The sequence below is a fragment of the Salvelinus alpinus genome, chromosome 8 (genome assembly GCF_045679555.1).
Source record: "Salvelinus alpinus chromosome 8, SLU_Salpinus.1, whole genome shotgun sequence".
In the NCBI taxonomy this organism is placed as follows: domain Eukaryota; kingdom Metazoa; phylum Chordata; class Actinopteri; order Salmoniformes; family Salmonidae; genus Salvelinus; species Salvelinus alpinus.
The window spans coordinates 10,282,131-10,293,398 of NC_092093.1; the positions used below are offsets into that span (position 1 = coordinate 10,282,131).

Genomic DNA, 11,268 nt, shown 5'->3' on the forward strand with positions numbered 1-11,268 from the left:
CACACCATAACATTTCACTGTATTACGTTTTCTCACATGCCCTTATACTGTAAAACAATCAAACTGTCATCCTGTCTAAACCCTCTCTCTCACCCCCTTCCACCCCCTTCCACTCCCCTCTCTCTCTCCTCCCCTCTCCCTCACCCCCTTCCACCCCCCTCCTCTCCCACTTCCTGCCCCCCCCCTCTCTCTCCTCCCCTCTCCCTCACCCCCTTCCACCCCCTCCTCTCCCACTTCCTGCCCCCCCCTCTCTCTCTCCTCCCCTCTCCCTCCCCCCCTCTCTCTCTCCTCCCCTCTCCCTCACCCCCTTCCACCCCTCCTCCTCTCCCACTTCCTGCCCCCCCCTCTCTCTCCTCCCCTCTCCCTCACCCCCTCCTCGCCACCTTTCTTTCCCTCATCCTCCTCTCCCACTTCCTGCCCCCCCTCTCTCTCTCCTCCCCTCTCCCTCACCACCTCCTCACCACCTTTCTCTCCCTCACCCCCCTCTCCATCTCTCCCTTCCACCCCCCTCCTCTCCCACTTCCTGCCCCCCCCCTCTCTCTCTCTCTCTCCTCCCTTCCTCCCCCTCTCCCTCTCTCGCTCTCCCTCCCTCTCCCAGGCAATGCCACTGTTCTATGGTGTACCTGCTGTACCAATGTCTTCAAGTCGGTGACCAGTCGCTTCATTAAGAACCTGGCGTGCTCAGGGATCTGTGCGGGTCTGGTGTGTGTTCCTTTCGACGTGGCTCTAGGGGCCAGCCCTCGCTGCTGCTGGTGGCTACACACTCTGCTGCTCTGCAAGGCCCTGAAGTTCCTCCACAAACTCTTCTGCTCCGTCACCGTGCTCAGCTTCTCCGCTATCGCTCTCGACAGGTGGGTGATTGCACGGAAATCAAGTCAAATACAGCGTCTTTCTTTGGGTTACAGAACGTGCTATAAGAACGACGTATTATCAAATCAAACCATTGGCGGCACTACCTATAGCAGGCATGGGCAACTGTTTTGTAGGCCCAATTTTTTTATTTACAAAATAATAATATGGAACTCTGTCGGGGTCTCAACTTCCTGTTGAGAGTTAGAATAGTAGAATACACGAGGTGCAATTTCTAAATATGGTTTTGTATCAACAGTCACTTAGCCCATGTCAGCAAAACATTTTCAGAATGGTAAGATATTCTAGCGGCCAGCTATCTAAACTTGTAGTAAGCAGGTCGAATTACCAACCAGCGTGGGGCCCATTGATCATCAGGTATCATATATTAAAAAAAATACAAACATTTGCCTCCACCCTATGGCAAAATGTGTAGAATTGCAGCAAACTTGCTTTAAAAAAGCAAAATTTTCTCTACGCCTTGTGGCAAAATGTGTAGAATTGCATAAAATGACCTTTAAAACTTCTCTTCGCTGTTGTGAGGAGGGCTGCTAAAATGTTTTGCTCGCAAGGTGGGGGGGTGTTGGGGGGGGGGGTTTGGGTTAGAAAAACACTCCAGCGCCCTGTTGAAGGTGTAAAACCAGATATAAAGGAGGTAGATGTAATGGGTGCTGGTGGCAGGGAAGTCAGGCGCAGGAGAACGAACTTGGTATAAACGGAGCAGTTTAATAACAATTCAAAAACTCCGGAAACCAACATATACAAAATAAGAGGGTGCAAAACCTGTCGCACACCAGAACATAACTAGCACCAAACAATCACCGACAAGGACATGAGGGGAAACAGAGGGTTAAATACACAACATGTAATTGATGGGATTGGAACCAGGTGTGTAGGAAGACAAGACAAAACCAATGGAAAATGAAAAGAGGATCAGCGATGGCTAGAAGGTCGGTGACGTCGACCGCCGAACGCCGCCCGAACTAGGAGAGGGACCGACTTCGGCGGAAGTCGTGACACTAGAAATCATAATGGACCTATATATGTTCAACTAACTGCCTTTTCCTAGGCCGCAAATTGATTTTGACAAACAAATGGGTCCCCCCCAAAAAATCTGTGTGCCCCCCCCCCCCCCCCAAAAAAGGTTTGCCCACCCCTTGTTTAGTGTTTTGGTAGAGGCTGCTATGGGTTGGTTCTGGATGACAAAGGCTATTACTGCTGAAATGTTGGTATAAAGCACAGGAGCAGCTTGTACAACTGTGCATATTTGTCTTTCTTTATACACGTGTAAAGCCACACACAGGGGGAGAACCGTGTGATCCGCCTAGCAGACCTTTACATCTGGAAATACTGTTATTGCTCCAGATCAAAATAATTAAAAACGTGGTGCAGAGAGAGGCAGTAATTGGTGCAGCATGTCTACTCCACGCTTCCTGGTGGTGTCCCTGTCTCTCCTGCAGAGCTCTCTGTTCTGAGCTGCAGCCACACGAATTGACAGTCCACAGCAAGGAACACTCTCCCTGACTCTTCCTCCACCACCACCACCACCACTCTCTCTCTCTCTCTCTCTCTTTCTCTCTCTCTATGCCTTCCCCCTCTCTCTCTCTCTCTATGCCTTCCCCCTCTCTCTCTCTCTCTATCTGTCTATCTATCTATCTAGTCCCAGCCTCCCAGCCCCACCCGAGCCTCAGCTCCTTCTTTAAGGGCTAGCTAGCGCTTCCATACCAACATTTAATCAATCTGAATTATTTATTTCATATAGAGTTGTGCTGGGAGAGAGTTGTTGCTGAGAAGGTATCACACTTGCAAGCTGCAAACTGAACAGTCTGTGGATACACAGACTACAGTACACAAGCACACACACGGTTGCACACATGTAGGCAGGAAGTCAGTCAGACAGACAGGCTGGCAGGCTGGCAGGCTGGCAGGCTGGCAGGCTGGCAGGCTGGCAGGCAGGCAGGCAGGCAGGCAGGCAGGCTGGCAGGCAGGCAGGTTAGGCAGGCAGGCAGGCAGGCAGGCTGGCTGGCAGGTTAGGCAGGCAGGCAGGCAGGCAGGCAGGCTGGCAGGCTGGCAGGCTGGCAGGCTGGCAGGCAGGCAGGCAGGCAGGCAGGCAGGCTGGCTGGCAGGTTAGGCAGGCAGGCAGGCAGGCTGGCTGGCAGGCAGGCAGGCAGGCAGGCAGGCAGGCAGGGCACGCGTACACACAGACAGCCGTTTACCACACATACCTATAGTACTCACCTACTCACACATACACTCGCTTGTAAGAAACAATCAAAATATGTGTAATCTGTGAACACAAGACCCTTTACACCTCAGTTAAGACCCTTCACACCTCAGTTAAGACCCTTCACACCTCAGTTAAGACCCTTCACACCTTCAGTCACACCTCAGTTAAGACCCTTCACACCTCAGTTAAGACCCTTCACACCTTCAGTCACACCTCAGTTAAGACCCTTCACACCTTCAGTCACACCTCAGTTAAGACCCTTCACACCTCAGTTAAGACCCTTCACACCTTCAGTCACACCTCAGTTAAGACCCTTCACACCTCAGTTAAGACCCTTCACACCTTCAGTCACACCTCAGTTAAGACCCTTCACACCTTCAGTCACACCTCAGTTAAGACCCTTCACACCTCAGATAAGACCCTTCACACCTTCAGTCACACCTCAGTTAAGACCCTTCACACCTTCAGTCACACCTCAGTTAAGACCCTTCACACCTCAGTTAAGACCCTTCACACCTTCAGTCACACCTCAGTTAAGACCCTTCACACCTTCAGTCACACCTCAGTTAAGACCCTTCACACCTCAGTTAAGACCCTTCACACCTTCAGTCACACCTCAGTTAAGACCCTTCACACCTTCAGTCACACCTCAGTTAAGACCCTTCACACCTCAGTTAAGACCCTTCGCACCTTCAGTCACACCTCAGTTAAGACCCTTCACACCTTCAGTCACACCTCAGTTAAGACCCTTCACACCTCAGTTAAGACCCTTCACACCTTCAGTCACACCTCAGTTAAGACCCTTCACACCTTCAGTCACACCTCAGTTAAGACCCTTCACACCTCAGTTAAGACCCTTCACACCTTCAGTCACACCTCAGTTAAGACCCTTCACACCTTCAGTCACACCTCAGTTAAGACCCTTCACACCTCAGTTAAGACCCTTCACACCTTCAGTCACACCTCAGTTAAGAACCTTCACACCTTCAGTCACACCTCAGTTAAGACCCTTCACACCTCAGTTAAGACCCTTCACACCTTCAGTCACACCTCAGTTAAGACCCTTCACACCTCAGTTAAGACCCTTCACACCTTCAGTCACACCTCAGTTAAGACCCTTCACACCTTCAGTCACACCTCAGTTAAGAACCTTCACACCTTCAGTCACACCTCAGTTAAGACCCTTCACACCTCAGTTAAGACTCTTCACACCTTCAGTCACACCTCAGTTAAGACACTTCACACCTTCAGTCACACCTCAGTTAAGACCCTTCACACCTCAGTTAAGACCCTTCACACCTCAGTTAAGAACCTTCACACCTTCAGTCACACCTCAGTTAAGACTCTTCACACCTCAGTTAAGACCCTTCACAACTTCAGTCACACCTCAGTTAAGACCCTTCACAACTTCAGTCACACCTCAGTTAAGAACCTTCACACCTTCAGTCACACCTCAGTTAAGACCCTTCACACCTCAGTTAAGACCCTTCACAACTTCAGTCACACCTCAGTTAAGACTCTTCACACCTTCAGTCACACTTCAGTTAAGATCTCTCTCTTCCTCTTCCCCTTCACATTGACCTACCTAGTTAGGCACAGTAGATACAGCCAGGTTAGTCTAGATAGAAGGTGTAGGCCAAGCAGAGTAATATATAATATTAAGCAGACATTTTTATTCAAAGGGACTTACAGTCATGCGTGCAACTATAGAGTATTTATCTAGCCTCAGGGAAGGACCCTTCGTTCTCCACTCCAGAGAGTCTTCCATCTACATCTTCTAAGAAGGCTTTCCTTAGTGTTCATACTGTTTACATCAAACTCACAGGAAATTAACAATCACAAGAACACAAGTCTTACCTTTTATTCTCTTCTGTGATGTTTCCAAGAGAATCCTCGTCAATGCCTGCTGTCTGCTCGAATGAGAGATTCCTGCTCCTAGTGCTCAGACTGCAGCCTTTGTAAATACTACTGTCCTGTCTACATCTAATGGTAGATACTACTGTCCTGTCTACATCTAATGGTAGATACTACTGTCCTGTCTACATCTAATGGTAGATACTACTGTCCTGTCTATATCTAATGGTAGATACTACTGTCCTGTCTACATCTAATGGTAGATACTACTGTCCTGTCTACATCTAATGGTAGATACTACTGTCCTGTCTATATCTAATGGTAGATACTACTGTCCTGTCTACATCTAATGGTAGATACTACTGTCCTGGGGGTATGACCTGGTCTCCACAATCACCCAACCTCAACCCAATTGAGATGGTTTGGGATGAGTCAGACGTCAGAGTGAAGGGAAAGCAGCCAACAAGAGTCCAGCATATGTGGGAACTCCTTCAAGACTGTTGGAAAAGTATTCCAGGTGAAGCTGGTTGAGAGAATGCTAAGAGCGTGCAAAGCTGTCATCAAGGCAAACGGTGGCTACTTCGAAGAATCTCAAATATAAAATATGTTTTGATTTGTTTAACACTTTTTTGGTTACTACATGATTCCATGTGTGTTATTTCATAGCTTTGATGTCTTCACTATTATTCTACAATGTAGAAAATAGTAAAAATAATGAAAAACCCTTGAATGAGTAGGTGTGTCCAAACTTTTGACTGGTACTGTGTGTGTATATATATATATATATATATATATATATATATATATATATATATATATATATATATATATTACCCTCTGGACAGTGTGTAATGTTGTCTCCTCTTCTTCTTCTCTCTAGGTACTACTCTGTCCTCTACCCTCTGGAGAGGAAGATCTCAGAAGCCAGATCACGTGACCTGGTTATCTACATCTGGATCCACGCCACCATCGCCAGCGTGCCTGTGTTCGCCGTCACCAACGTTACCGACGTGTACGCCACCTTGTCATGTTCCGACGCCCGCGCCCGCTCCTTGGGTCACATGGTCTACGTGATGATCTACAATGTAACCACGGTGGTTACATTTACATTGTGATCATTTAGCAGTCCGTTTTTATCCAGTCAGTGAATTTCAATCATTGCAAGTAAAAAAAAACTTCTTTAAAAAAGATGAGCTTTTGAGCAAGTCAGTGTTTAGTAACAAAATAGAAGTTTGAGTGCTACGCTCGTAGAAAAAAAAGATGTTATCGCGAACATTTAAGGATTCTTCCGCTGTCCACGTATGAGAACCGTTTGAATAACCCTTTTTTGTTCCAGGTAGAACCCTTCTGGGTTCCGTGTAGAACCCTTCTGGGTTCCGTGTAGAACCCTTCTGGGTTCCAGGTATAACCCTTCTGGGTTCCGTGTAGAACCCTCTATGGTTCTACATGGAACCCAAAAGGCTTCTACCTGGAACCAAAAATGGTTATCCTGTGGGGACAACCGAAGACCCCTTTTTAGAACCAATTTTTTTCTAAGAGTGTTGATGCAGGAAAGACAACAGGTCAACAGTTGTTGTGTTTTTAATTACATTTTATTTTTAGGTGATCCTTCCCCTGGCGGTTGTCTTCCTGTTCATGGTTCTGATTCGCCGAGCCCTTAGCGCCAGCCAGAAGAAGAAGGTGATTATTGCAGCGTTGAGAACCCCTCAGAACTCCATCTCTATTCCGTACGTGTCGCAGCGCGAGGCTGAGCTACACGCTACATTACTAGCTGTAGTTTTAGCCTTCTCGGCCTGTAGCGCCCCCTATGGGGCGTTGGTGGTATACCGCACCCTTCTCGGGGACGGTGAGGAATTGTCTCCTTCTCTCCAACTCACAGCTATCTGGCTGCCAAAGGTGTCTCTCCTCACCAACCCTCTGCTGTTTCTGACGGTGAACCGCACGGCCAGGCAGTGCCTGTTGGATGTTTTAGCCCGGGTCCACAGACGCTACAGCCGGCGTAACGTAGTCAGCACTGGGGCCCTGGGGCTGGGGCTAGGGGGCGAGGGAGGGCTGGAGGGGTCGGCTCAGGCCGGGAGCCAGCTCCTGGAGATGTTTAATATCGGACAGCAGCAGATCTTTAGGCCGACCGATGAAGAGGACGAGGAGGAGGTAGAGAATGAGATACCTTCGTTAGGTTCAGGGGGTGGTGGGGGTTGTTCGCAACCCAAAGAGAACCACCTTGGAGGGGGTAGACTAGGGGGACACGAAGGGGAGATGGTTCTACAGAAGGAGACCCAACCAACCAGAGAGAGTGTGGTAGTGACTAGAGAACCTCCTCCTCTCATATTGCCCAAGGTCTCCGCTGCCCCTGTCCACGCCTGCTCTTACACCTCCTCGTCACAGGTGGCGCCAGCGACCCCCACGGAGCCCGACGACGCCACCCAGTTTGGGTTCGGTCCATTCGAGCTGCCGCCCCAGTGGCTGCCGGAGACCAGGAACAGTAAAAAAAGGCTCCTCCCACCGCTGGGGAATACCCCCGAGGAACTGATCCAGACCAAACAGCCACGCCCACGGCCAGAACGACGAATCAGCAGGAACAACAAGGTCAGCACCTTTCCCGTTGTCGACCCTTAAACTATGAACCCTGTCCATTGACCTTTGAACCTATGATCCCTGATGACAGCTATGGCTGGAGGTCAGCCAGAGGACTATTCCCCTGACGGAGCGTAATGAGAACAGCAATGCACCTTTTCCCTTTTCTATCAAGTTTTTGATACATTTTATGTCAATGACTGGATACAAAGTCAATGTAGGAAATCTGACCAACCACCTGACCAACCACCTGACCAACCACCTGACCAACCACCTGACCAAAGGCCTCCTGTAAGAGAAAGCAGGGATGTACAACTCCAGAGCTCCATGAGTCTGTCTCATTGATGATTCTCCCTGTCGTGTAATGGATAAAATGTATGTCAATGACTGGTGAGATTTTAGAAAGTCCACACCGGGACACCTAATAGCCCAAGTCTAACGTCTAAAGCCACGTTTTTCTGAAGACATGGACTTTGACCCCAATGTCCTGGTTTCGATGTTCTCTCTTTTTTTCTTGTTCTATCTTTCCAATAAATATTTTCAGTTGATTTGTACTGGTACTGCTAACAAAGCAGGTAAAACCTTTTGAAGTGATTTGTACGGGTACTGCTAACAGAACAGAAAACCTTTTCAATTGATTTGTACTGGGACTGCTAACAGAACAGAAAACCTTTTTAATTGATTTGTACTGGGACTGCTAACAGAGCATTTTCAACATCTCTGTTTTGTTGAACATAATTAGTACAACCAATTAATCTAGTTGATTTCTAAGAAAAGTTTGGCAATGATGTATTGCACATACAGTACATGCATTAGATTCTTGCAATGAAACATTTACATTGTGATTGACGTGGAGAATTGAGTCACACAAACACTGGATGAATCTTAGATTCTGGGTGAGACATTAAGGATAAATAAGAGTATTTTTCAATGTGTTTTTCCATGAACAAAACATCTTCTAACATGATTAAACTGTCATCATCAAGTCTTAAATAATGAATGAGTTTCTGTATCAAACCTTTCACTTGTCTCCATAGCGATGTTATTTTCTCTTGTTGTTTTTCATCAAAAGCAACCAGCAATATTTCATTTTGAGAAATCTATCAAGCCTTGAGCTGTAGCTGTCCCTATGTGGGCTTCATTTTTTATTCCAAATTATGTTGAGTTTATTTTCTATGATAGAACATGTCTCTTCAGATGTATTGAATAGCATTCCTTTACAACGCCAACCCTTCTTACTACAGACAGTGACTGGAACATTCAATGAAATTAATGACATGATAAGTGCAATTGTACAGTTTGCAAATATATAGCATAAATTAACTTTGGATTAACTGAGTTTATATGATCCTTATGTTCTGTTTATATTCTATTATGATACTCTTCTACAACAGTGTTCCTCAACCTCAGATCAAAACTAGCACTCGAACCTCAGATTCCTGGACCGGGCCCGGTCCGTGGGATATTGCTTTACGGTACCCTGAGATGTTCGAGTGCTAGTTTTGATGGAAGCAGCACCCCAGGTACCCTGCGATGTTCGAGTGCTAGTTTTGATGGAAGCAGCACCCCAGGTACCCAGAGATGTTCGAGTGCTAGTTTTGATGGAAGCAGCACCCCAGGTACCCTGAGATGTTCGAGTGCTAGTTTTGATGGAAGCAGCACCCCAGGTACCCAGAGATGTTCGAGTGCTAGTTTTGATGGAAGCGGCACCCCAGGTACCCTGAGATGTTCGAGTGCTAGTTTTGATGGAAGCAGCACCCCAGGTACCCTGAGATGTTCGAGTGCTAGTTTTGATGGAAGCAGCACCCCAGGTACCCTGCGATGTTCGAGTGCTAGTTTTGATGGAAGCTGCACCCCAGGTACCCTGAGATGTTCGAGTGCTAGTTTTGATGGAAGCAGCACCCCAGGTACCCTGAGATGTTCGAGTGCTAGTTTTGATGGAAGCAGCACCCCAGGTACCCTGCGATGTTCGAGTGCTAGTTTTGATGGAAGCAGCACCCCAGGAGGATAAAAAACATTGGTTTGTCAGTCCTAGCCTGGTCTCAGATATCTTTCTGCTCCTACCAACTCCATCTCTCAATCCAATGAGTGACAAGGACTTGTTGGCATTTTAGCAAAAACCGACTGGCACACAGTCCCTGTTATAAAACAGATTGAGAAACACTCATCTAAAAAGGGCCATCGGTAGTATAGAGGGTTAGTCCAAAATGGTAGCTTATGTCCTATATAGTGCACTGCTTTTTTCCTGAGCACTATGGGCTTGGTTAAAGGGAGTGCACTATATAGGGAATAGGGTGCCATAGGGCCCTGGTCCAAAGTAGTGCACTATGAAGGGAATAGGGTGCCATAGGGCCCTGGTTAAAAGTAGTGCACTATGAAGGGAATAGGGTGCCATAGGGCCCTGGTTAAAAGTAGTGCACTATGAAGGGAATAGGGTGCCATAGGGCCCTGGTTAAAAGTAGTGCACTATGAAGGGAACAGGGTGCCATAGGGCCCTGGTTAAAAGTAGTGCACTGTAAAGGGAATAGGGTGCCATAGGGCCCTGGTTAAAAGTAGTGCACTATAAAGGGAATAGGGTGCCATTTAGGACACACCCCTTGAAGAGAGTCTGGAGTGACTAAGTGAGGGAGAAAGGGTTCTGTGTGATTAGGTCTCCTACAAAAAACCTCAATGGATCAATCCTATTGACTCTACAGAGAAGCTGCAGATCAATACCCAGACTGCTCCATTTACGACACACTGAGTGGTATAATTAAGCAATAAGGCATGAGGTTTTGTGGTATACGGCCAATATACCACGGCTAAAGGCTGTTCTTATTCACGATGCAACGCGGCGTGCCTGGACACAGCCTTTAGCCGTGGTATATTGGCCATATATCACAAACCCCCAAGGTGCCTTATTGCTATTATAAACTGGTTACCAATGTAATTAGAACAGTAAAATATATGTTTTGTCATACAATGTGGTATACAGTCTGATATACCACAGCTTTTAGCCTATCAGCATTTAGGGCTCGAACCACCCGGTTTATAATTAATAATGAACCTCATTCATATAGGCCTAATGAACGTCTTTTGCTTAATATATAATATCAGATTTAATTTATAACCTTTATATAAAAATATTTTGTTTAAAAGTTCAAACCACAAGGTTTACAAAGATCGTGTCTAAATTATGTAGTTTGTTCTTTTTTGTTTGTTTCAATTGTTATTTTTTTCTGATGATGGTCACTGACAGGTTTACACTGAGTGTACAAAACATTAGGAACACCTTCCTAATATTGAGTTGCACTCAGTGTTGCCCTCAGAACAGCCTCAATCCGTCAGGTCATGGACTCTACAAGGTGTCCAAAGTGTTCCACAGGGATGCTGGCCCCATGGTGACTCCAATGCTTCCCACAGTTGGGTCAATTTGGCTGGATGTTCTTCGGGTGGTGGACCATTCTTGATACACACGGGACACTGTTGAGCCTGAAAAACCCAGCAGCGTTGCTGTTCTTGACACACTCAAACCGGTGCGCCTGGCACCTACTACCACACCCAGTACAAAGGCACTTAAATATTTTGTCTTGCCCGTTCACCCTCTGAATGGCACACATACACAATCCATGTCTCCATTGTCTCAAGGGCTTAAAAATCCTTCTTTAACCTGTCTCCTCCCCTTCATCTACACTGATTGAAGTGGATTTAACAGGTGACATCAGTAAGGGATCATAGCTTTCACCTGGTCAGTCACTAGCTAGGTTTCCATCCAATTGGTGACA

General features: G+C 46.9%; 1 protein-coding gene across 1 annotated transcript in view; it reads left to right on the plus strand.

Annotated features, from left to right (window-relative positions):
* The window catches only part of LOC139582530 (G-protein coupled receptor 176-like), a 46,744-nt gene extending 37,901 nt beyond the window's left edge, over positions 1-8,843 (plus strand). Inside the window, exons 2-4 of the mRNA XM_071412616.1 lie at positions 599-851; positions 5,811-6,024; positions 6,533-8,843. Of these exons, the coding sequence (XP_071268717.1) occupies positions 599-851; positions 5,811-6,024; positions 6,533-7,546 (1,481 nt within the window). The 3' untranslated portion in view covers positions 7,547-8,843. The remainder of the gene's footprint in view (positions 1-598; positions 852-5,810; positions 6,025-6,532) is intronic.
* The last annotated feature ends 2,425 nt before the right edge of the window (positions 8,844-11,268 follow it).